This window comes from Mirounga angustirostris, unplaced genomic scaffold, assembly GCF_029215605.1.
Source record: "Mirounga angustirostris isolate CCGP_5_RB_7025 unplaced genomic scaffold, mMirAng1.0.hap1 SCAF_7, whole genome shotgun sequence".
NCBI classification, from domain to species: domain Eukaryota; kingdom Metazoa; phylum Chordata; class Mammalia; order Carnivora; family Phocidae; genus Mirounga; species Mirounga angustirostris.
This window is the reverse complement of record NW_026991715.1, coordinates 113,448,326-113,474,108: the sequence shown is the minus strand read 5'-3', so window position 1 is coordinate 113,474,108 and position 25,783 is coordinate 113,448,326. Positions and strand designations below refer to the sequence as shown.

At 52.0% G+C, this 25,783-nt stretch overlaps 1 protein-coding gene across 5 annotated transcripts in view; it reads left to right on the top strand.

Annotated features, from left to right (window-relative positions):
• The window catches only part of ABLIM3 (actin binding LIM protein family member 3), a 109,850-nt gene extending 84,582 nt beyond the window's left edge, over nt 1-25,268 (top strand). Inside the window, exons 10-24 of one of the 5 annotated variants that reach the window (XM_064596683.1) lie at nt 55-126; nt 4,273-4,428; nt 5,932-5,961; nt 6,446-6,575; nt 7,273-7,371; nt 8,771-8,818; nt 11,152-11,286; nt 12,808-12,872; nt 14,133-14,280; nt 15,537-15,566; nt 16,141-16,199; nt 17,031-17,091; nt 17,828-17,835; nt 18,377-18,457; nt 23,104-25,268. In XM_064596683.1, coding sequence (XP_064452753.1) covers nt 55-126; nt 4,273-4,428; nt 5,932-5,961; nt 6,446-6,575; nt 7,273-7,371; nt 8,771-8,818; nt 11,152-11,286; nt 12,808-12,872; nt 14,133-14,280; nt 15,537-15,566; nt 16,141-16,199; nt 17,031-17,091; nt 17,828-17,835; nt 18,377-18,457; nt 23,104-23,217 — 1,236 coding nt within the window. In that variant the 3' untranslated portion in view covers nt 23,218-25,268. The other 4 variants (XR_008504949.2, XR_010413260.1, XR_010413261.1 and 1 more) reach the window with 4 other exon arrangements.
• The last annotated feature ends 515 nt before the right edge of the window (nt 25,269-25,783 follow it).

Below are 25,783 nucleotides of genomic sequence, written 5' to 3'. Positions count from 1 at the left end.
CCCCACCGGCTGGAGGTACAGTTTCTCATTCCTTCTGTCTGGTCTCTCCCACAGCATAGGCGGACGTCCGAAACTTCCATCTCACCCCCTGGATCCAGCATTGGGTCACCCAACCGAGTCATCTGCGTATGTATCAATTTTCAGCCAGCCAGAGGCCTTTCTTATCCGTAGGTCTGCTACCTAAAGAGTTTCTAAGGACAGCCAAAGACAACTGTCAGGTTTTCATCCAACTAATATCTCGTGTGTGTCTGTCATGTGCTAGAGACTCTGTGCTAAGTCCTGGGGACACAGTGGGGCACAGGGAGGACGTGGACCCTGCCCGCATGGAGCACAGAGCCTAGTAAACACAGAGCTACGGGGATAATGTCAAGTTTAACAGGAGCACAGAAAAGTCAAAGACAGAAGAGCCCCTGGTGAGCTCTGAAACCATCGCAATGTGCCTCCTTCCCACTGCTTAACTGAGCTAAGAGTGGGACAAAACTCTGGGGTCAGAGTGGTATTCAGAGTGGAAACTGGGTGGGAAGTCAATGTAGAGATAGGGGTGTGTGATAAGAAGGCAGAATGGAAGAAGAAGCCGTATGAATATGGAAACACGGCATAAAGGAGTTGCAAATGTAAAGAAGAGCTTTCTAGTGACATAAGGAGTTCAGAGACAGAGAAGACCACAGGCATGTATCTGAGCTCCCATCCTCAGAGGCATTCAAACAAAGACACTCATCATTTGCAGAGACATGGCAGAAAGGACAAGAGTTGAGTCAGATGACCTCAGAGGTCCTTTGGGTATTTCATTCATTCATTCATTCATTCATTCATTCATTCATTCAACAAATGTGTGCTAAGTGTCTCCTCTGGGCTAAGTGCTGGCTTCTGTGCTGGAAAATGGTGGTGAACCACCTCATGACATTGAATATGTGTTATCCACATAACCCATGGATAAGCAGTCCCAGTTCTGGTAAGTGCTAGGAAGAAAACGTGCAGGGCACTCTAATGAGGCTGCAGATGGACAGAGGGACAGATAGTCTAGGGCCAACTGTAAGAAGAATCCTGAGGAGGAAACATTTAAGCTCAGACCTGAGAGAGAAACAGAAGTAAGTTAAAGCAGGTGAGGGAGGCAGAGCCAGGGAGGACAGAGATGAGCAAAGGAGATGAGCCATCTGACTGTGGACTCTTCCAGCCTTCCCCAAGCTGGAGGGGCCAAGAAGACCAAAATTGGGTGGAGGGGTGGAGGGAGGGGAATGGTCTAGAGCAGGAAGACTGCTCCTGATAAGAAGTTCTAGATACAGTCCCCAAACCAGTCAGCCCTGGGTGGGCCCTGACCACCATTGCTCCATTATAATTTTACCCCAAATCTACATCCAGTTTCCTCCTTGATCCCTGGATAATGCCCACTAATGAGGCTGTTTCCTTTCCTTTCTTCCTCTGTTCAAATGAAAATCAGACATAAGAGTTATCTTTGACAGCAACTTCCATATGGTCAATACTGCCTTGCGGCTCCCACAGAAGACAAGCACTTTGATCACAGGCCATCCTCATTGAAGATTCTTGTCCCGAAAAAAAACAGACAATTATCCCCTCAGTGCTATGAATGGGGCCAGACACAGCAGGATTAATGAGCTAAATTTCAGGGCCTACACTGGGAGAAGGTTATTAACAAAGTGAGCGTGTCTGCAGGAGAGTTACCAGGATGTGCAAACTTGGGATACATATATGGCAGCGCTCTGATGCCTTTAATCCCTGGCTGGTCTTCCCTGCTACCTTTGTGAAACAAGTTAGCCCTAATGATGAATGATGTCCACCCTGGAGTCCTGGAGAAAGACTGCCCCTCTGAGGGTCAGCTCCGTAGAGATGAACAAGAGCAGCTGGGGACACCTGCCATTGTACCATCCAACTGGGGGCTCGTACACTGGGCTCAGCTACCCGTGAATGCTGCCAAGGGCATGTGTCTCCCTTCTTGTACTCTCCTGTCTTGCCTGTTATACCACCTCACCTTCAGCTGCTCTGGGGAAATGACCGCACATGTCACGTGGGCCGTGTTTTAAATCAGACCATTCCAAACATGGCTTCCAAACTCAGGGAAGAAACCATCCGACCACTTTCGGGACATGCAGTAACACGCAGAGAGGTAGAGTATTGGGTTGGATTTTCATAAATACTGAGGTTTGGTATTAAAAATAGAATTATCAATGAACCTGGAGGGGGGGCAGTTTCTTTCAAACTGTGCCCCACCCCCCACTGACTGCTAGAATCATCTTCAGGAGGTTTGATTTCGACCAGCTCCATGTGTTTTCTTCCTTCCTTCCTGGCTAATTATGTTGGGAAGCCTCTGTTCAGTCACTGTGCCTCTAAATCTAAAGCTCATTTATAACCCTATAAACACAGTAGCTATAAGAAGAAATATACATATAGTATTTTTGAGGTTTGGACTAAACCACTGAGAGGAATACTGATGGGTCGAGACAAGTTTGCAAGATGCCAAGAGCTCTCAAGGTCGAGACCTAACATCCCGCGACAAAAGGCAGCAGTTACTTCAGCAAGGGGACCTTCCTCATAAGGTTCCCTTGGCCCACACATGCCCAAATTGGCACAGAAGTGGTGCCTGACCCGGGCAGGCTCTGGCAGAAATGAGATGGCACACTTCTGAGAGTTTTACTGAAGACGGTTTTGTGAAGGGACCATTTACAGAGGCCTAGGCTGCGTTAGGGGACCCACAAGACACCGTGCGGCATCCAGCGTCTACGGCAGCAGGACTGTCACCACCCTCGACCTGAAGAGAAGGTCCGGCAAAAGCTGGAGCTGTGAAAGGCAGCCCCAGGTGGGCACCATGCCCACCACAGCCGCTCATGCCAGGGCAGTGCCAGGGGACAGGTGCCCAGCCTCTCTCTCCACCACCCCCCAGTCTGCAGGTGCCCCCCACTGGCCCCACCCAGCTGAAAGCCAGGGAGCTTCTGATGCAGCCCATGGGGCCTCGGAGCCCAAATCAGGGCAAGGAGGAATGCTTGGTGGACCTGGAGGCAATGGAGAATGAACAGCACAGTGTCCAAACAAGAGTGGGCTGGGACGGGGACAGAATGGTGGAAGGGCCTTGGAATATGTTTCGAATAGCAATGCTTGTAAGGTCTTTATGAAAGTTGCTTTCTCTACAGTAGTTTTGGCCTTGAGACTCACCTGGGCCCCCAGGCACTGGAAGAATGTTATTTGGATAATACAGTTTCCCTGGAGTCTCTGTCTAGTGGCCTCTCAATCTATCTCATGTCAGGACCTTGCAAGTCACAGTAGTTATGGGGGGACAGATCCTGGTTGACCACAGCAGAAGCCAGGCACAGAGGGAGCAGCTGGAGGGTGCAGACATGGAAAGGACAGGGCCTCGGGAGCCATGAGAAGTGGACTGTCCCATGCAAGGGGAAGCCGTCTCTTAATCCATGCTGTTCTAGAGGGCTGGACTCAGCCAAGGTCAGGTAGTAGGTAGAGGCTTGTCTCAATTCAATGTGGGGGGCCTGCTTTCCGAGGGCAGCCCTCTGCCGGCTGTAAGACAGTGAGCTCCCCACACTGCAAAGCCAGTAGGGGCCGCTGGGAAGGAAGTCCTCAGGCTAGACTGGCTGGGCTTGAATTCTGATTGTGCTACTTATTAGTTGTGTGACCCTGGCCAAGTTCATTGACTTCTCTGTGCCTGTTTCCTTATTCAGAAACGAAGATGGTATTAGCACCCCACTAAGTAGCACCGTGAGTTGTATCTATCCCTACCAGGGACTTCAGACAGAGTCTGCCTCATCCGAAGTACTCACCAAATGTTAGCTCGGGTTTCACTCTCTGTGATTAATTCTGTCTTTACCACCTCCATCACCTTCAAGGCGCTGTGAGTGAAGATGTCCTCCCTGCGTGGGGTTGGAAGGCAGTCCCCACCCAGGCTGGGTAGTTCAGACAGGATTCAAACCTACTGGCTAAGTGGCGCAAAGTGCAGAACCATCTGAGTCCCATCTGGAAAACAGTAATAACATTGACACTGACTCCACAGAGGCATCAGGACACTTGGAGGAGACAATACCTGCAAAGTGCATGGCCTCACACATAAAATGCGCTCAACCAGTGTGAGCCCTGTTGGAAAGGATGGCCTCTAAGACCTGCCTGATTCTAACATTCTGTGCGTCTTCCATCCTAATATTCTGTTTTTAGTGGAAACTGGAGAAGCTCATTCCCCCTGTGCCTGGTTTTTGTTTCCTCTCTCTTTTCCCTCTTATCTCTCTGCCTCTTTCCTGTACCTTTCCTCTTCCCCAGGCTAAAGTGGATAATGAGATCCTTAATTACAAAGACCTGGCAGCTCTCCCCAAGGTTAAGTCCATCTACGAGGTACAACGCCCCGACCTCATTTCCTACGAGCCTCATTCCAGATACACGTCCGACGAGATGCTGGAGAGATGTGGCTATGGAGAGGTACGGCGTCTTGCCCCTCTCTCCGGGGCTGTTGGAGGAGAGAAGGCCCACACGGTCCCCAGCCACTCCCCTCACAGACACTTTGGCCTCCACAGTGTCAGCCCCTGCACTCTTTTAAACTGGAATTTATAGTCAACATTTAAAAATCAAGTGATTTCACCCAAAAATCTGGTTTTCTTGAAAAATCAGAGCAGGTGTATTTCCACTATCCGGAGGGGGGAGCAGCGCCTCCTATAGGCAGGGCACGGGTTCCCCAGTTCTCCCCCGTTTCCACCACCCCTGAGAACCCCAGCATTGAAGCCAAGAACCTGTGACCACTTATCACTTGAATTACTGTTTTTCTTCTAGTGGAGTAATTTTATACACAGCCCATGGCTTTCATGCCTGACAGGCTCAGTGGCCATTTAGGTTTACAATCCCTGGTAGGTAGGTTCTCTGGGTTTTGCACCTGACCTTAAGCCCCTATGTTTAAAGCAAGAGACGCTTTTTAAGAACTCAGCATCAGATGGCTTTTGAAAGAATTAAATGGTTGCTGGACAAGAGAAAGCCTTCTCTGGAGAAGGCAGGTGGCCGTTACCCTGAAGGTCCTGGCCGCCTATATCTCAGGCGAGTCCTAACCCCATTCAGGGCCCCGGAGCGAAGATTGTTGAAAGAAGGAGCCCTGGCCTGGGGAGCAGGGACCCAGGCTCTTGTCCCCACCCCACCACTGTCCCTTTCCTCTCTAAAGGAATTAGGGTTCATTTGGTTGGAAAGCCCAGTGCTGAGAGTCCCGGGGCTCTGGCCCCTGAAATGGACCAGGGCAGGGGGACCAGGTGGAGACTGATGCTCCTGAAGCCAGAAATAGCACACTGGGCCCACAGGCTAAAGCCAACTCCCAGATTTGTTTTGTTTCACTAAGTATCTTTTAAAAATGTAAATTAGTTGCCAACATTTAAACATGCAGAGATTTCACATAAGAACCAGCATTTCTGACTTGTCTTGGAAATGTAAGGAGCGGTGTTATTGTTGGGCAGGTGTCCCAGGGGCTGAGCCGCCACTGCCCTTTGCAGATGGAACATTCCACCTCCAGCCTGCCGCACCACCCACCGGCCCAACTCCCACATTGATGGCAGCAGTCCGGCCCTTGGTTGGCCCTACATTCGGGTCTCTGGGCCTGCACACTGTCCTCATGAACCACAGAGGGGTCACGAACTAGTAGAGAGACAGGGCAGTATCATAAAGTGGCTCTGAGCTTGTGGTGCAGAAGCCTGGGTCCAAGTGAAGACCCTACCACGTTGTACCTGAGAGGCCCCAAGCCACCCCGTTCCCTCTCTGGGCCTTGGTTTCCCACTGGTAAACGAAGGGCATGATCTCAGCGTGGCTGCTGTCTGGGGAGGGAGGCCCCTGGAGCAGCTACAGGCCTGCTCTCCGCTCAGCTACCTAACCCCTCTCCCTCTCTCCCTCTCTCCCTCCTCTCTCTCCTCTGCCTCTTCCACGATGGCCTTCAAACTCTTCGCTTCTAAGTCGCTGGGAACATTATCTCCCTACTCCCAGGTAATTGAGCTGGTTCGGGGAGACCTTTTCTGTAATTGTGTCCCTTTATGCTGGCCGTAGCAGACCCCTGGTTTCACTCCCCCACCCCAGCTCCCCAGGGTGCTCCCCGACCAGGGCACAGACGGGACACTTAGGAGCACAACCTGGAGGAAGTGGCTGTAGCTAAATGGTAGAGGATGTGCCTTTTCTACCCAAAGGGAGCCTCCCTGATGCTCCTGGGATCCTTGGCCAGGATTCCAGGCGCCCGACCCACGGGTTCTATTCAAGGGACTGAGTGATGGGTGAAGGCCCCCAAGATTGTCTGCAGTTTATGTGTGTAACCCAGGGAGGGGGCCTCGGTATTCAGAAGGGCAGCACCATGAATTTGGATCCTCAGCCCCCTAGAATCCTGGATTCCACCTCACTCCCCCACCTGCCCGCTAGACCCTTGGGCCACAGGCCTGCTTAATTGCCCGCCTGGCTCATGGCCTGTTTCCTCCCCCAGGACATCTACGAGAACCTGGACCTCCGACAGAGAAGGGCCTCCAGCCCAGGATACATCGACTCCCCCACCTACAGCCGGCAGGGCATGTCCCCCACCTTTTCCCGCTCGCCTCACCACTACTACCGCTCTGGTAAGGAAGGGGGAAGCCCCCAAAGGAACAGGAAGAGCCAGGGGGACCATGCAATGGCTGGCTGTCGCCAGCTGCAGAGACAGCCCAGGGCTTCCCCCCGGATCTCCGTCACAGCAGGGCCCTCTGGAGACCTGTGACCACCCAGGTCACCAGCTGGGCCTAACTGACATGCCCCTGGCTGGGGGAGAGAAGGGGCACGTGGAGCTGAGAAGCAGCAAGAAGATGGGTGGTAAGCTGCCAAGAGAGGAGGGTGGCAGGCAGCCCAGCAGCCCGGGCTGGAAGAAGACTCCTCTGTCCGTGTCCTTTGGCCTGCCCCCGCCAGAGGGCCAGAGGACCAGAAACAGGCCCAGCCTTACCCGCTCCGGTCAGGTCATCCACAGCCGCCTGGAGGTTAGGGGTGAAGCAGATGCTTGGGTGGACAAAAGCAGCAATTGAGAGGGTGGTGGGGAGCCAAGGGGTCCAAAGACACCTCCCTGAAGCCCGGTGGAGTTGATGCTTACCACCTACGAACTCTGACGCCGGGGTGAGGCCAGAAAGGCGGGTCGAGCCTGTTGGTGCAGACACAGTGCATGAGAGCACAGCCCCTTCCTACCATCCCTGCTGTCGTCATGTCACTGCTGCCTTCAGTGCCACCGCGGTAATGCCTGTTTTCTCTGTGCCTCTGTTCTCTCTGGGGACCACTGCCTGCGCGCTCCAGGGCCCGAGAGTGGCCGGAGCTCTCCATACCATAGCCAGTTAGATGTGAGGTCCTCCACTCCGACCTCTTACCAGGCTCCCAAGCACTTTCACATCCCAGGTAGGCTGCCAGCCCACAGTCCCGGGCATGGGTGCATGCTCCGTGGGGTCGCTGGGCGCCGGCACCGGCAGCGAGGGACCCTCCCTAACCAGTCCCCCACACTAACCCGCCCTGCAGTCCCGACACGCCCGTGGGCCTTAGTCCACCCACCTGACACAGCCCGCCCTGATCAAGCCCGCCAGGAAGCAGCCGGAGAAGTGCCTCAGATGTCTGAGGGCCCTGATGGCATGCGGCAGTAAGCGTGCTGAAAGTCACGCACTTTTGCATCACAACTCTTGGGACCGAATCCCAATTCCACCACTTAGAAGCCTGTGGCCTCGGGCTGGTTCCTGAACTTCCCTGAGCCTTTCTGTTGTTCTCTCTGTACAGCCAGGCACTGTTCTCCGCCCTGAGGTTGCGTATGTGCTCAAACTAGCCCAGATCCTGCCTTCATGGTGTTTATACATGGGGAGAAAGTTAATCAATGAGTACGCAAACCAGTAAAAGGGTAATTTCAGGTAAATGATATGTGCAGTAAACATAATAAAACAGGGCATTGTGATGGAGTGACTGGGTGGGGGAGGCTGGGCTAGGTAGGGGTGGTCAGGAAGGGCTTCTTGGAGGAGGCGACATTGAGGTCAAAAGATGAGAAGGAGCCAGCCATGTGAAGATCCTAGGGAAAATATCCTGGGCAGAGGGCATAGCAAGTGCAAAGGCCCTAAAACACAGAACTGGTAGCAGTCCACAGTGGCTGGAAGTGGTGAGCAGGAGGGGGCGTGATAGGAGGTAAGAGGAAGGCAGGGGCTAGGTGACATTGTAGATGGTTTAGACAGGGTCTCACCCTGAGTTCAGCAGAGCCGGACCTGGAACCGGGTCTCCCAACTCTGAGCTCAGATTTTACTCCCCACTCGCTTTTCCCCAGGAACTCATCCTGCTGTTTCATCTATACCTTTCTCAACTGCCCCAGAAAGGTCCCATCCTGTCTATTTTTGAGGGAGTGAGGGGCGGATCATGCTGAACCGGCGGCTGCAGCATTCTGGGGACTTCCATGTGGAATGAGGCGTGGCTGCTGGGTGGAGGCAGGGGGCACCTTCCTGCATGGGATCCTGCTGAGCACACACCACCTCGTGCCTGCATGCCCACCATTCAAGCCCGAGTCCCTTCCTCAGCACCGTTAGAATCCATCCATTCCTCTCCTCTCACCTTTCTTAGAACCTCACGGGTTGAGGTGGGAAGTTGAGTTTTGGAAGAGCATGTCCACCAGGAAAAGATGGTGGACCCTCGGGAAAGATGCTGACTGCCTCTCTTTCTGAGATCAGCTGACCAACCGCTGTCTCCTTCTTTCTCTCTCTCTCTCTCTCTCTCTCTCTCTCTCTCTCTCTCTCTCCTCCCCATGGTCCCTTCCTTGTCTGCCTGGCAGCTGGAGAAAGTAACATCTACCGGAAACCCCCGATCTACAAACGGCATGGTACGGTCCGGGCAGAGAGGGCGTGGCCAGACAGGGGGTGGGGCCTTTAACCATCTGTGCCGATGGTCTACAGGGGCCACCAGGAGGGACACATGCAAGGCTGCAATTCGGTCTTTCTTGGTGGCTACCCCCCAATCACTTGCGGTGACACTGGGGAGGAGTTTGGTGTCACTTCAAAAGAGCAAGGAAGGCCTCGTGTCACCTAAATATTTTCCCACCTCCTTTCCAACCCCCCTTCCCTGCTGTCTGGTGTCCTAAATTCCACGGGCAGAGTAACGCTTGTCAAATGCACAGACTACTGGGAGTACTCCAAGGCATGGATGCTCAAATTTCGACGGTCATTAGAATCATGGGGGATACATTCAGATTCCTGCACCCCGCCCCAGACCTACTGCATCGCAATTTTGTGTTTGTAACAGTTTCTCAGGTGATTCCAAAGCCCGGCCCAGCTTAGAAACCACTGCTCTAAGCTATTCTCCGTCATGGTGTCATGAGAGTAAATGAAGGCTTGGGGAGGAGATGTGGATGAGAAAGGAGCAGGGCTTCGATGAGGGTGCCTTCATTCTTCCATTCATTCCTTCAGTGTTTCTTTGAGAATGGTCTATGGAACCCCTGTACCTGAGAGACTTATTTAAAAAGCAGGTGCCCTGGCCCCTCCCCTGCCCTAGACTTCCTTATTAGAAAAACTGGGAGTGTGACCTAGGAATCTACACGGTAACTGGCCTCATTCATGATTCCTACCTGCGCTCCGTATGAGAACCACCAAGTCAGGCATCACTGAGACCCCCTGTTCCTTCTTGCAAACGCACTTACTGAGCCTCAGCTGACAAAGCACACCCTTTGCCTTGAGGATGCAGAGGTGCAGAAGTTACCCTGTATCGCCCTCCCATGCCTGCAGGCTACCTGGGTAACAGAGGGGAGTGCAGAATCAGAGAAGCACCGAAACACAGGTGGAAACAGCCCAGTACTGGGATCTGAGCTCACTGAGCTGGCGGAGGGGCCATACAAATATAAATGATGGCTCTAGCTTAAGACCTGACAATTTAGACAAACATCCTCAGTTTCAGAGGGGCCCAGGCTGGGCTCCAGGTGAGTCTGTGTGCACGTGCATATATCTGTGTGGCTGTTGAGGACAAGTCATGTACCCCGAGTGGCCACAGAAAGGTACCGACCCTGACAAAGCCAGTTTGTCCAGAAGAGGCCCTCAAGTCTCAAATGCCTCTGGACTGTGTGGGATTTTCCAGATGGGCTCTGAGGGGCAGCACCAGAGCAGGCTCAGGAGGAGTTAGGGAGGAGGGAGATTGCCTGGCTAAGCGGGCACCTGAAAAGGCTGAATGACATCAGTTGGGGCGGGAGGGACTGCCCAGGATCAAGTCTAAGAATCCGCAAGCTTTGGAAGCTTTGGAAGCCAGTGCTGCTGGGGGAGGGCGCACAGGCTGGAGCTGGCAAAGGGCCGACCCCAGGACCCTCTGCTGCTCTGGCTGCACGGGGTGTGGGACTGTCCCTTCTCTCCTGAGAAATGTCAGGGGCCCCCTTGTTTCCCCAGCCCTCTCTTGGCCCCAGTCAGCCTCTTGCCAGGCTTCAGGCTGTGCTAAGGTCACTGCCCCAGAAGGTTTTGTGTCTGCAGTAGGTCTGATGGTCCATGTCATGGAAGCTTGAAGCCGGGTGGCACCTGACCCAGCAGACCAGTTCGGATACTTACTGATAAGGAAACTGAGGCAGAGAGGGACAGGATGTGCCCATTGTTACAGCTAAGTGGCAGAGCCGGGGCCAGAACCCAGCATTGCTGGCTCCCTGTCCGGTGCTCCTTTCTTTGGGCCATATCGTCTCCCGAAGCAAGGTTTGGCATTTCAGTGCGAGGAGAAAGTTGATAGGCCGCATGGCTCGCTTTGGCAATTTCCACCCAAGTATGGCTCAAATCCCAAACGAGACAGGCTTTTAGAGGCTAAGGAAGGTCAGGGCATGGGATCACCTGGGACCTGTCTAATCTTACTTGGAGGAGCCATGGCCTTAGTGTTCACTTGGGAGCAGACCTGGGGGTCCATGAGATATGGTAGCAGAAGCCCTGAGCTGGGGTCTGGTCCAAGTCTGGTCTACTTGCCGTGTGGTCTTCAGCAAGCCCCTTCCCCTCTCTGGCGTCCAGATTCCCAGCTGTAACATGAAGGTCTTGGCCTCAGGGCTATTCCAGCTCTGATGCTCCAAGTCCCAGACCCTGGCCTCAAAGTGTCCTCACTCCCCTGGGCTGGAGCCTGGCCGAGGCAGGTAAAAAGTATACAGCACACTCTTCTAGGACACTCTGCTTCCCTGAAGCTCTCTCCTTGGGTCCTTTGCAGGTGATCTGTCAACAGCAACCAAGAGCAAAACAAGTGAAGACATCAGCCAGGCTTCCAAGTACAGTCCAGCCTACTCACCGGACCCCTACTATGCTGCAGAGTCCGAGTTCTGGACCTACCATGGGTCCCCCAAAGGTAATGCACCCCACAGAGGAGCCTGGACCAGAGCCCTGTCACCTGCGCCGGGGACACACGGTTAGGACGGCTGCCCCTCCTTCATACAGTCGTTCATTTATTCATTCAGCAAACATGTACTGAGGGCCAGCCTTGGGCTCGAGTGAGTCACTGCGAAGCAAAATAGAGCAGGTCCTCGCCCTCGTGGAGGAGACCTAGGCTGCAGCTGGAGGTGGAGGTGATGTGCAGGAAGGAGGTGACACAGGAGGTGGGAGATGATGACAGGGGCGTGCTGTCCAGCCTGGAATGTGACAGAACCTTCTCAAGGCAGAGACTCCGCTGCCACAGGAAGAGTGGGGCGGAGGTAAGCCAGCAGAATATAGAATCACATCTGCAAAGACCCGGGGTGGGAGGGCAGGTTCCCCTGGAGGAAAAGAAAGGCTGTCAGCTTAACCGGGAGCCAGAGAGGAAAGGAAGCAGGTGGGGGGTGAGGGGCCAGATCCCACGAGGCCTTGTGCACTGAAGCAAGGATTTGGGTCTCTATCCTAAACCGTAGGAAGCCACTGAAGGTGACAGGATCTGCTGTGTGGGTTTAAGAGACCATCTTGGCTGTGGGGTGGAAAGCGGCTTGGAAGATAGAAAAGGCAGTTTGTGCGAGATGGAAGACTCTCGTAGGCACCCTGATGGGGTCTTCATGGTCCTTGGGGTGCCATCCCACCCAGTCAGGCATCTCAAGCTGTTTCTTTTAAGCACGGGGATGCATTTTCATCAAGCTCCTTTTTGGGTCAGCACACAGCCTTTACTAATTGAATGTCCATTCTGAGCAAAGCTTCACAGGAGCTCGGAGATGGTCCCTTCCTTGCCCTCCAAAAATTCTGCATTTGGAAAAGGAGCTAAGACAAACAAGCACAACTACACCCCGAGATAGACAGAGATCTCTGAGAGATATATGTGTTTGGGGCGGAGGCGTGGTGGGAAGAGGTATCCTACACCGTTTCAATCACAAAAGAACAACCCAAAAAAAACCTCCAATTGACTTAAGCCAAAACAGGGATTTTCTGGGTCACGAGAGTGAAAGTTTTTGAGGCACAGCTGGATGCAGAGGTGAAGGCCCGCCGTCATCAGAGCGTGTCCTGTCCCTGGGGTGGCTCCGTACTCAGCATGGCCCTGCCCTGGTCATGGCAAGATGAGCTGCAGCCCATCTAGGCTTAATATCCTACCCTGGACAGAAAGAGGACTTCTCTCTCCCACCAGCAACAGCAAAAGTCCCAACATCGAGGCTCATTAGCCGTGTTTGGGCAGTCAGTTTCCCCTGCTCCTCATGCCCAAGAAAGGGAAGGGCTGCTGGGCCTTTCCATACAGGAGGCCCCCAGTGGAGGGGCGGTTCACCAAAGTACACTCGCTCAGGGCCACTCGGCTACGAAGTGCTGGGGCCGAGAGGAAACCCCTGCCTGTGAGGCTCTGCGTCCCTCTGTGTCCTCTGCCGGGGGCCGGCTGAGTGGAGAGCCCACGCGGGAGCTGATGCTAGCTGTCTTTTGGCAGTGCCCCGAGCCAGAAGGTTCTCATCTGGAGGAGAGGAGGACGATTTTGACCGCAGCATGCATAAGGTGAGCAGGCTCCACCCTGGATGAGATGCCTAGACAGTGTGTTACTGAGGGTTTGATCATTTGCTAGTGACAGAAACCAAATTCAAACCCACTTATGGTAGAAAAAAGAAGCCTGTAGCTTTGCATAACCAAAAAGTCCCAACGGTAGGAGGAGTTTCAGGTATGGCTAGATCCAGCTGCTCAGCAAACTGCCACAGGAAAGTTGTCTCTCTCTTCTCCTGTGCTGGCTCGCTGCTGCGTTGGCCTCATGCTCGTGCAGGTTCTGTTGTGGTGGCAAGTGGGTGCCGGCAGCTTTCGTGCACTGCTGGTGGGAGTGGAAACTGGTGTGGCCACCAGGGAGAACAGTTTGCAAGTTCCTCAGAAAGTTAAACACAGATTTACCCTATGACCCGGCAATTGCACTCCTGGGGAAATATTTACCCAGAAGAATTGAAAACCAGGACTCAAACAAGCACACGTCCATGATCTTCATAGCAGCACTACTCACAAGAACCAAAAGGGAAAATCACCCAGATGACCATCTGTTCACAAGTGGAGAAGCAGAATGTGGTGCATTCATGCAGTGGAATGTTACCCAGACATAAAAAGGAATGAAGGACTGATACAGGCCACCATGTGGACGAACCTTGAAGACATTATGTTGAGGGAAAGAAGCCAGACACAAAAGCCCACATATTGGATGATTCCATTTATACGAGATGTGCAGAATAGGTAAATCCACAGAGCCAGACACAGGCTGGTGAATACCAGGGCCTGGCAGGGGAGGGAGAGAGGGAATGACTGCTTCCTGGGTCCAGGGTCTTTTGGGGGAGGAGTTAAAAACTGTTTGGAACTAGACCGAAGCGGTGGTTGTACTAAGTGCCACTGAACCGTTTACTTTAAAGTGGTTAATTGTATCTGATGTGAATTTCACCTCAATAAAACGTGTTTTTAAAAAGATGGGTGCCAGCAACAACAGCCAGAGTCCCAAGGAAGGCCCTCCCTGGCCCGGCTGGAGCCTTCCACCCACCTGCTGTGGGCCGGGCCAGCTTTTGGTGCCCTCCACCAGCCCCACCTCCCACTCCCCAGAGCACAGGACCACTTGTGAAGAGAGACGAAGTCCCAAAGGAAGCTGGGAGGCTGCAGGGAGGGAGGGATGCTGGAAAGGCGAAAATGACAGAGGTTCCCCGGAATCTGGCCACCCAGCCTTTGTCCCAAGCCTGTTCTGTTTCCTGTTCTCTGCTTCTTTCCCACTTCATCTTGCTCCTCCCCCACACCCAGCTCCAGAGCGGAATCGGCCGCCTGATTCTGAAGGAGGAGATGAAGGCCCGGTCCAGCTCCTACGCGGATCCCTGGACCCCACCCCGGAGCTCCACCAGCAGCCGGGAGGCCCTGCACACAGCTGGCTATGAGATGTCCCTCAATGGCTGTAAGCACCACCCTGGAAGTCTGCCGGGCTGGGGGCATTTCCTCTCAATTCCCTCAAAGAATCTGAACTCCTGTGGCCTTGCCTGGGTCTAGAATACGGACTTGGCAAGGTGCTGTATGGGGCACTAAGTAAGACCATATTCTGCCATGAGCAGGCACTTGTTCCTTTGGGGTATCTGAAAGCTGTGACTTCTAGTCAGGCTCAGTGTAAAGAAAAATGTCTTCTAATAGCCTGAATGGCTCGAAGATATGAAGGACTGGCTCTTGAGGTAGTGAGCCCCTCATCATAGGAGGTAAACAAGCAGAAGCTTGGTGCAAACACTCTGCCCAGAGATCCTCTCATTGTAAACTTCTCCCTGTTTCTGGACAAACACATGCTTCCCTCCCTTCCTTACCCCTGTGGGAGTCAGTCCTGCCAGGAAATCCTATCTCAACTCAATACTTGATGGATAACCCTCTGTGCCAGACATTTGTAAATACATTATCACTCTTGGTCCTCACAAAGACTGGCAATATAGAGGGATTATTATCACCCACTTTATAGATGAGAGACGTGAGCTTACTACTTGCCCAAGGTCAATAAGCTGGTAAATGAAAGAGCCAGGATCAGGCCCAAGTCAGAGGGACTCCAAGGCCATAAGCTGTTGCGTCTTTCCCATACTGCACCTTGACTTTAGGTGAGACTGAAGGTGGTGATGGTAAAGATGATCAAGCCAGTTTTATGGAGGGTTTTGTGTGTTGTCAGACACTGTGCTAATACCTTATGGTATTATATGTCACTTATTCTTCACAATAACCCCATAAAGGAGACACTATCCCACTCCATTTTACTATGAGAAGACCAGATCACGATTGAGTAACATATAGAAGTTAGGTATCTATTAATGGCAGAGCCAGGCTAAATTGATGAGCCTGTTCCCCTGTTTGACCCCCCAGGGGCGCAGTTTTCAGCCCCTGGCTCTGGGCTCTGGGCAGTGCACCAGTGCTGCTCGAAGTCTGGTTCTGTTCGATGGCATCTATGCAGCACATATCACAGAGCACCTGCTTTGCACCAGGTGCTGGGCAGGGGAGAGAGGATGCCGTGCAGGTGCAGCAACTGGAAACTGACTGGTGAGAAAGGAGGTAGTGAAGGAGGCTCCTCCTCTCCACCAGCTAGGGTAGCCCAGGAATGGGAGCCATATCTGTCTGTCCCCATGAACTTTCCACCATGTCCATCTGTCCCCATGAACGCTGATACCTGGCTTTTCTCTCTTGCAGGCCCTCGGTCCCACTACCTGGCTGACAGCGGTAGGTTCTGCCTGCCCTACCTTCAGACTGTCGTGTCCTGGGAGAGCCAGGGCCGAGCTGGTTGCAGGTCCCCTGTAGCTGAGATGTCCCAGCACAGTCCCGATCTCAAATGGCCCACCCCGTTGTGTTTGTCAGACATAGACCTCCATCTTTGGTCCTGGAACCAGGGTTGCCATACCCAATAGATCCCAGAGAGAAAGAACATGCGTCTCTTCCACCTGCCTGGGAGCCTGCCTGTCTGGGCTCTGAGCTCAAATCCAAATCCCAGGGCCTTTGTCCAGAGCCAGCTGTGGCCAGGACACAGGGGTTCATCACAGGAGCATAGATGTGTGCAGGGTGAGGCCACAAGACTGCACACATGGGCTTCAGGCGGGCCTGGAGTTCTGCCCGGGCGAGGCATCCCCGAGACGGTCAGTTGCGTGTCTATAGTGCAGGGGGAGGAGCTGGTGGTCTCTGCCCCTTCCCACTTCCCACGGGGTCGGGGAACAGTATTGGCCATGTGCAGCCAGGCGGCATCCGGGACAGGGACCCCTGGCTTGGGGCTTCTGGGAATTGTTTGGCTGTTTCTTTTCAGATCCCCTCATCTCCAAATCCGCCTCCCTGCCTGCCTACCGAAGGAACGGGCTGCACAGGGTAAGAGAGGCTGTGCTGGGACCGTTGCCCCCAAGATGTTAGCAATTCCAGCATTAGCTCCACACTCTCAGAGCCTAGACATGACTTTTGCTCATGCAACAGGTATTTATTGAAAGCTTTCATATACGCCGGGTACTTGGAATACATCAGTGATCCCTGCCCCTTGGAGCTTCTATTCTTGTAGAGAGAAACAGAAAGCAAGTAGTAAATAGTATGCAAGTCACACTATAGAGAATGTAGAAGGTAATAACGTGCTAGGGGGAAAAAAAAAGAAAACGTGGAGCAGGATAAGGGGGATTAGCAGTTTGGGGAGGGGGCAACATGCAATTTTATTTTATTTTTTTTTAAGATTTTATTTATTTATTTACTGGAGTGAGAAAGAGAGGGCATGAGCAGGGAGGAGGGGCAGAGGGAGAGGGAGAAGCAGACTCCCTGATGAGCAGGGAGCTTGCCGTGTGGCTCTATCCCGGGGCTCCAGGATCATGACCTGAGCCGAAGACAGCCGCTCAACCAACTGAGCCACCCAGGAGCCCCTTGCAATTTTAAATAGAGCTGCCAGGGCAGATTTCATAGGACAAGTGGTATTAGAGCAGCAAAAGAAAGCATGAAATGCAGTTCACCAAGAAATGAGTATTTATCGAGTGCCTACTGCGTGCCACTGCCAGGCACCAGGGACGTGGCCATGAGTTAGGTCACCCTGACTTGAGACCGAGGCTCTCTGAGAAGGGCCATGTCCCATCCACCCCGGCCCATTTTGGGGAGGTGGGGGAATGCTTCAGGGAGGCAGCAGTGAGCTTGCTCAGGCCAGCCCTGGCTCTGTCTCCCCTGCAGACACCCAGTGCAGACCTCTTCCACTATGACAGCATGAACGCCGTCAACTGGGGCATGCGAGGTGAGTACCGGCCTCCCCTGGCACTCGCAGCAGCTTTGGATGCACTGCTCATAACTGTGGCTTGACCTTCCACCAGCGATCACTACAGATTCTGGTCCCACGCTGGGCTCTGTCCAAACCCCGAGTTCCCACACTCCCTTTCACTTCCCATTCCCTCCCTTTTCCTCCCCTCTTCCCTCACCCTCTCAAGTCCCTGGCCTTGGGTGATCTCCAGGCCATCTGTCCCATCTGGGTTCCCAGAGCCATTGCAGGGTCGTACTGCTGAGCTAGAGTTGCCTGCCAGCCCTGGGTGGAGGGAAACACTCAGAGCCAAATGCACATTGTTCCCAGCACACGTTCCATGAGCTTCATGCTCTCTGCCAGTGATGCTCTCCTGCTCGCCTCCACCAGCTCGTACAAGCCGGCTCAGGCAGGAGGACAAGCCTGGTGATTAACATAACATAAAAAAAAAACAACACTGGGGTATTCCTCTGGAGGATGGAGGATCTTGCCCAAGTGCTTCACAATCTCAGATTCTTCTTATTACTATTCTAATTATCACGAAAGTCATTCTTCGTCTAAGACGCTATCTCTGGGTCAGCCCAACCCCTATCTCCAGCCATCCATTGTGCTTGTACCAGCCTTGATTCGGGGTGAATTCGACAAAGACAGAGTCTCTAAGACAGAGGCTGGTGTAGTGGTGTAAAGCAAAAACCAATGTATTTCCATTTTGTGTGTCTCTCTTGTCTCTCCACAGAGTACAAGGTAAAGGAGACACAGAGACTCTGGGGGTCTCTGAGACCCCGGATGCTGCTACATTGGGACCCAGCAGGAAGATGACAGCACTGTCTACACAGGAAATGGACCATCAAATAAATAACATCAAGGGTCCTCTTCAGACCAGCATTTCCAGTCCCTCCTTGGCCTCCTTTCCCTGAATTCTGCCCTATGTCTCTTGCCCACTAAAATCAGACAATTCCCTGTGGGACTCAGAGACTTTCTGGAGGCTTGCCAATCATCAGACATTAGACATTTACAATTAGGAGGCCTTAGGCCACATTAATGTCAAATGCCACCAAGCTCATTCCTAGCAGTATTAGGGGACTCGGGTTTTGCCTTTGGGGAGAAGGTACTTTGAGGCCTCCAGGCACCCCCAAGGAGAATAGACGCAGCCCTTCCTCCAGACTTTCATCTCTGGCCCTGTCTGGGGAGAGGAGGTGCCCAGACACAAAATGTGGCTGGAGGGACAAGCCCACCACCTTCAGCCAGCCTGGTGCCTCACCCCCACCCCATCCTCTCTCCCCAGATCTACCCTTATGAGCTGCTGCTGGTGACCACAAGAGGAAGAAATCGGCTGCCCAAGGATGTGGACCGGACACGTTTAGAGGTGAGTCTAGAAAACTGAGCAGGAGCTTTTGGGTTTGAAGAGGTTCCAGAAGTTGCCTGATGTAACCCAGCTCGGGAGGGCAGGTAGAATGAAGAACTTTAAGGTCACATCCTTGTGGGAAAAGCAGAGACGCCAACCTGGTTTCTTTAGCCTAAGACTAAACATTGCTGTGCTGCCTTCTCAATTCAGTTAGCATCTGTGGTGCACAGCTCCGGCGTGTCCCCACCTGATGCTTTTGTAGACTTAAGACAAGAGCTAGATTTGGTCCCTGCCGGCAGGGGCCTGCAGTCTGGTTGATAAGAAGAAACACAGCACTGGTTTTCTGTGGGATGGTACAGAAAACTGGTGCTCCTTGTGGGGAGCACGGGGGAGTCAGCACTGTGTAGAAGGTAAAAGCATAAGGTGGTCTCACATCAGACTCCAGGTCCAGCCCTGGTCCTGCCGTCCCTAGACAGCCATCTTGGCCAAGGAACAACCTCTCCAAACCTTAGTTTTTTCCTCTGTGGAGTGGGGCAATTGTGTTTCCTTCAAGGTGCCAATGGACGCGAATGAGGCACTACCCACAGAGGCCTCGGCACAGAGTCTGGCACTATCCTGGGTGCACAGACTTCAAAGGAGCAGGTTTGGATGGGTGGAGAGGGGAAAGAGAGCATCATGATGAGCGGGACAGCATCAATAAAGCAGAGGCAGGGCTGAGCACAGCATTGGGCTTTCCAGCAGTCCACTCCACTTGGCCTGGAGTTCCAGTCCCTGGGCCCCCGATCCTGGAGCACCCTCTGCCCTTTCTACGGTGCTTCTCCCTGCCTCTCCCTCTCTTAGAATGCCCTTCCCATCTTGCCTGCCTCCTCACGCCTTAGGGCCTCCCTGGAGTGATGCCTGTGTCCCAGGGCCCCCCAGACCTTCCCAGGATGTGTCCCTCACCCCTCCTCCAGCCTCTCCCAACCCTGTGTCCAGACTGTAGATCAAGCACCTCTTCCCCTTCCTTTGTATCAGAGCACCCAGCTATCCATTTCCTCTGTCTGACAGAAATGGTCAGTCCTCTATCTACCATGAGGCCTGAACCAGGGGAAGTATTGGAAAATGTTTGTCGAATCGAATGCAGGTTTCTAAGAGACGAGGCTCAGCACCCCTTGGGATGAGCGTATCGACCACCGTTCATCTGGCTGCTGGGAATTTGCCCAGAATAAAGGGTTGGGGCAGAGGGAGGGGAATGTGAGCAAGCCAGGAAGCTCTGTGAGTCCCTCCAGCTCTAGCAGGCTGGGCTAGCAGCCTAGCAAGCGGGTGATTATCCCCACATTTATAACAAGGGCCTCCTTTACAGTCTAGCAGCGAGTAGCGGCCGGTGCTGAAGGGGACAGCTCCCAGGGCCGCTCAGTGGAACCGGCATGAAGGGATGGAAACCTGGTTCATCCTGGAGGACCAATTGCCCTTTTATATCCTCCAGGACACCCAGAAGCTCCCACTAGGGAAGCGTAACCTGCCCTAAGAATCAGAAGCTTCTTAAAAATACTGATACTGCACCCCAGCCTAGACCAATTAAATCTCAGTCTGGGAAGGAGCTCAGGCACTGGTATTTTTCAGAGGCTCCCAGGGATGTCTACCATGGAGCCTGAGCCGAGACCGCAGGGCTACGAACACTGCCCAACCCCCTGCACCAGTTCAAGGAGGGGACTGAAGAGCTCCTCAAGGAGCTCAGAGTGTAGATTGTCCTTCACCCAAAAGATATTTATTGGAAGTCTATTATATAGACTAGGTCCTGTTCTAGGTGCTTGCGCTATATCAGTGAACAAAACGGGAACTCCTGCCCTCGTGGAGCTGGCATTCTCACTTGAGGAGACAGACCCCAAATGACACAAGTAGTAAATAAATGATCTAGAACATGGGAAATGAATAGGGCTGAGGGAAGAAGTAAAAGGAGAGCAGAGAATTGGGGGTTAGAGGGAGAGGTAAGCGGCAGTGTTAAACCAGGCAGTCAGAGCAGATCTCACTGAGTACCTGACATGCGAACAAAAACTCAAAATAGGAGAGGGAGTTAGCCATGCTTATATAAGGAGGAAGAGCATCCCAGGCAGAGGGAACAACCACGGCAAAGGCCCTAACCCAGGTGAGGACAGCAAGTGGTGAGTGTGGCTGCGTCACATGAGCACAGGGAAGAGGATGAGGAGGAAATGGAATCAAAGGCAAGGAGGACCAGACTCCCCCATGTGACAGACACATGAAGAGATCATTGCAGGAGTGAGAGCGACCAGCAGCTGAGTGCTTCCCACGTGCGGGCCGCTGTCCGTGACCTGCACTATCACATTCACCCTCACTGTATCCAGGAGCTAGGTGCTAGCATGCTCCCACTTTCCAGAAGAGGAAATCGAGGCTCAGTGGAGTGAAGTAACTTGTCCAAGGTCACACACCTATGTCTGCCTGGCTCTAAAGCCCATGCACTTCACCTTTATGCTTTCAAGTCTGTGGAGAGAGTCATAGGGAAAACGCCGACATTAGGGGCTCTGAGAACTCGCAAGAGAGAGGAGGCTCCAGCTGGTCCTTCACAGAGGGAGAGCCGGGAGCCTCAGTCTCCTCCAGCGTGTTCTACAGTGGACCCTGGATGCAAGTTGAGTCAGCCATTCCTTGGCGTCGAAACTCATGAAAAAGATTTTTGGGCACAGCAGAGAAAACGGGCTAGAGAATCAATAGTAACTGTCACCCTGCAACAAAAAAAAGAACAGATGAGACTAACTGACAGTCCCCCTCAGTCTTTACCGTGGAGAGCTGAGAAGAGAACTCCCCGTGTCCACAGCATTTCTCAGCCCTCGCTTGAGTGCCAGTGAGACAAATATCGATAAGTAGACAGCATGGACAAAAGAAGGCACTGTCTGGCCTGGAGAGACTGAAAGGGTCCAATAACCAAATGTGATATGTGGATGCTGTTTGAAGCCTTATTCAAACAGCCAAACTGTAAAAAGATATTTTTGAGACAATTAGGGGAATTTTATTATGGGCAGGTATTAGGCAATTGGGAGGAAGTACTGTCAATTGTTTTTAGGTTTGCTCATGCCCTCATGGTTACCTAAGAAAATATCCAGTATGTTTTGCTATCTCTGGGGGAGATGATGGTGCAGTAAAGAGGCAGGAATCGATTCGATGTCTAAAAGTGTGCTTTAAAATACTTCAGTAAAACACAATAGGTGAAGCAAATGTGACAAACTCTTGATAACTATTGAAGCTAGGTAATGGGCCTGGGTGTACATTGTGCTATTTTCTCCCCTTTGAGTATTTTTGCAATTTTTCATAATAGAAAGACTTATTTATGAATGTTTAATGGGATTGGCCAAGGGGGCAGCAAGAGTGCACTGTGTTTGCAAGCAGAAGGCCTGGCCTTTGGTCTCAACTCTGCTACTTACCCAGCTCCCCTCCCTCCCTCCCTCTTGGTCAAGTTAGTCATTTTAACTCTTTGACTTCTGGTTTTCTCATCTTTGAATTAGAAAGAAATAATGTCTTGTTTTCAAGGGGTTGGAAGGATTAAGTGAGAAAATGGGGGCGACCATATATATAGTCATGGGCATGACAGAAATGCAATGCAAGGATTCCTGGTATTAGAAAACCAGCTCAAAGCCACCAGCAACCAATGATATCTATCAAAAGTATCAAAGTTACCTTTGCTTCAAGATCTGGAAATGTGGCCAAAATATTAGTTCATGTAGGCCAGAGAATGGGCTAATCACCATGTGGCTGTATACATAATTCTCCGTGAATCTCCTTCAATATTCAGTGGGCTAACATGATTGCTACGAACAGGTCATCTCAGTGATTCCAGGAGGTTTTCAGGGAGGATATATACCCAAAAATCTCCTTTCAAACATAATTTAAATTTTTATTTTGAAAAATTTCAGACCGCCAGAGAAGTTGCAAGAAGAGTAAAATGAACATCCTTCTACCATTCACCTAAATGCACAAATTGTTAACATTTTGCCACATTTCAGGTGCCATATCTTTCTAACTCTGAAAGGTTTTGACAATGTATCAACTTTCAAGGCTGTTTGGAAGGGCAGGAGGGAGGGCAGGCAGAAAGGAGGGAGAAAACCTGTCAAGGAATGCAGAACCATGTTTCATTATATGGCATATTTGTTTTCATGTAAGAAAAAAACGAAATGACATTTCAGTGGGTGGAGAAATATGAACAGCAGTTTTTTTCATTGAATGGCCTGAGGAATAGCCTTCCAGCTCGTTTGTAAAAACACTAATAAGAGGAAGTACACCCTAAAATCTTGGCTATGCCCCCCTTTTACTCCCAAAGTTAGGAAGAATTGTATTAATTCGTACACACTCCGGGGCACAGAATGCAAGGAGCAGGATGCAGACAGGTGAGGTCAGCCACGTTGCACAGCGAGGCACTTGGGTGAAGCAGAAGCCCCACCTGAGTCTTGGGCAGGGGTGGCCTCTGCAGACCAGCTACGGAGGCCCCTTCCAGGAATCATTCACGCACACAGTCTTGCATTCCACAGCTTCTCATCCCACACCTCTGTAGGTCAGACGCTGTGCCAGGCATGGCACACCCAGAGGAAACACACAGGGTCCGCTTCTGCCCGCACCTGCCCCCAGCCTCCACCTGTCGTCCTCAGGCTGTTCCCTCTCTGTCCCCTCCCACCTCTTTTCAGCGCCACCTGTCCCAGGAGGAGTTCTACCAGGTCTTCGGCATGACCATCTCTGAGTTTGACCGGCTGGCCCTCTGGAAGAGGAACGAACTGAAGAAGCAGGCCCGGCTGTTCTAGGCAGGGGCTCTATAAATATATATGCATTTATATAAAGATATATGTAAAATCTCTATCCTGAAGCTCGGTATAATCCTCTCTTGTGTAACAGGACACACTGCCTGCCATGAGACTTGCTTTTCTGTACTGTCAGGCAAGCCCACGTCATCGAGATATTTTTATGCTCCTTACTTTATCTTTTCTAAGTGCTCTGGGGTTTGGGAAGGGATTTGAGGAGACTCCCATCCTTTTACTGGGGATCCTTTTTATACTGAAACATCTGTCCTAACCTGAGTCCCCCAAGGTCCAACTCTCTTTCCTAAAGGAGGTGCCTGAAGAAGTCTCTCTTCTCTCTGCTTCTCGGCTCCTTCCCCAGTCTCCAGGGTGGATGCTGACCATGCAGTTTTCACACCTTACTGGCCCCAAAGGGGCCCTCACACGGGAGGATCCACAGTGATCTCCCAAAGTCACTGAGCACCTTTGAGAGCCCGTGAAAAATTTTCTCATCTCCCGCAGTTAGGAGTTCAGTGCTCTCTGGGGGGTGATGCACTTCGCCGTGGGGGCCTCGGATCTACTCAATACAGCAGCAAACAGAAATGGCTAGGGCCTTGGCCTCTCTGAAGCTCCTCAGTCCTCCTCCTTCTGCCCTGGATCCTAACCTCTCCCTTGTCCAAGTCTCATGGTAGGAGAAGACAAGGCACTTCCCTTCCCCCCACCACTTCCAACTGGCCCCTTTGCCTGGCCCCGACATGGAGACAAGGGAAGGCATGGGAGCTGGCAGCAGGGGCCAGAGCAGGGCACCTGTTAGCACTGGAGCTGCAGGACCTCTTGCAACCCTCCGCTCGCCCTCACTGCTCCCAGCACCTCCTGACCCTTCCGCCCCACTTTGGAGGAGAGGCCCACTATTACAGCCCGTATTCTTCAGCCTTACTACGATCTATGTGCCTGACAACTCAATACACCACAGGGCTAACGTTCCCATCATAGCTCCAACAGAACAACTAGACAGACAACCTCTAACACCCCTCTAAACATAATACAGGCCACGTCCCAAAGAAAGCTTCCTGGTCTATGCCCGCTGGTCCCTGAGCTAGAAGGGCAACTGAACCAGTCCCCCACCAGTCATCAGCTCCCACTTCAAAGTTGGCCGTGTTTCATAGGGGAAATCTTTGGAAGAATGGCTGCTTATGGAATTCCAAAATGAAGCAGTGGCCAACACTGCTCATGATCACCCTGGTTTTCCCCGGTGGCTGCTTTCCTGCCCTCTTGCCTTCTTGAACAGGGATGAAAGCTTGACGTTAACTTCTCTCCTCCTTTCCCCAAACCTTTGACCCCCAGTTGGTGATGTTTGGTGGGGTCTGTTCCTTCTTGGAGATGCCTTGATGTAGATCATTTTAAGGTCATAGGGGGAAGATGAAGAAGTGGAAATATGGAAATAACCATTAGGACTCTCAAGAGGCTGGTGATGTAACGTGGCAAATAGAGAACAGATTCCAATCCAGCAAACCCTCACTGAGCACCTGCCGATGCTGAGCACCTGCTGTATCCTGAGCACTGAATGGGGGAGGGAGATGGGGACACTGAGATGATCAACACAGGATCTGGGCTGGGGGGCATGCCTGCTAACCCTGGGTGTCGTCAGGCATGGACTCACACATGATGGATGCAAGGCAGGAAGTGATGGGAGGTGGCATGAGAACGTGTTTGTGAAATTACTGAGAAAGCAGATGCAAGTTGGTGCAGACCAAGGAATACTTTCTGGAAGAGATTGCATTTGAGCAAAGTTCAGGAAGGATCTTTGTAAACTGAAAGGAGACTGTAACTTGAAAGGGTGATAGGATGAGGGGCCAGAAGGAGGTCTAATATACTCTCATTTAAAACATCAACCCTCTCTGCAACTCTCTTTTTGGCCAGTGTCTTTCAACTGTCCTGACCCCTTAGAAATGTCCCCAGCCAGACGCAATCATCAAAACTGCCTCATTTTCACTGGTTGAGAACTTGGCAAGATGAAGGGCTTTTGTTATTGTTGTTGGGTATTTTTGTTTCCCATAAAAGCACATAATTTCAACCCAGACCCGTGTCCTTCTGTTGTTTCTGATGTGAGTGGAAATGCGTGATATGGGAAGAGGCTGAACTGTGCACATTTTCCAAAATAAAAGAGTCTAGAGAGCAGCTCTCTCTTGGCCTCAGTTTCTCCTTCTGTAAATTAAGAAAATTTGACAAGGTAAGCATCACCCAGATTGTGTCCTGCAGAATGGGGTTCTGCAAGATGGTGGAGGATATTCCAACAACTATGGTTCCGTGATCCAAAAACTAACAATAATAACAATAGTTCATTATTAAGTACTGACAGTGTACTGAGGTCTACACTGAAGACTTTACACCCATCATGTCATGTCAGCCTCTGTAACAACCCAAGAGGGAGGAAATAAGAATAATTATAACTCACAGATGAGAAAACAGCTTTCAAGAGGACTTATAATTACAGTGATGGAGCCAGAAGCCAATTCCAGCCTGTTTGGGCTTAGAGAGACCAGGTTAGCCCCTCTTAGCTGTCAGGATGCTTTCAGCTGCAAGTAAGGAGCGC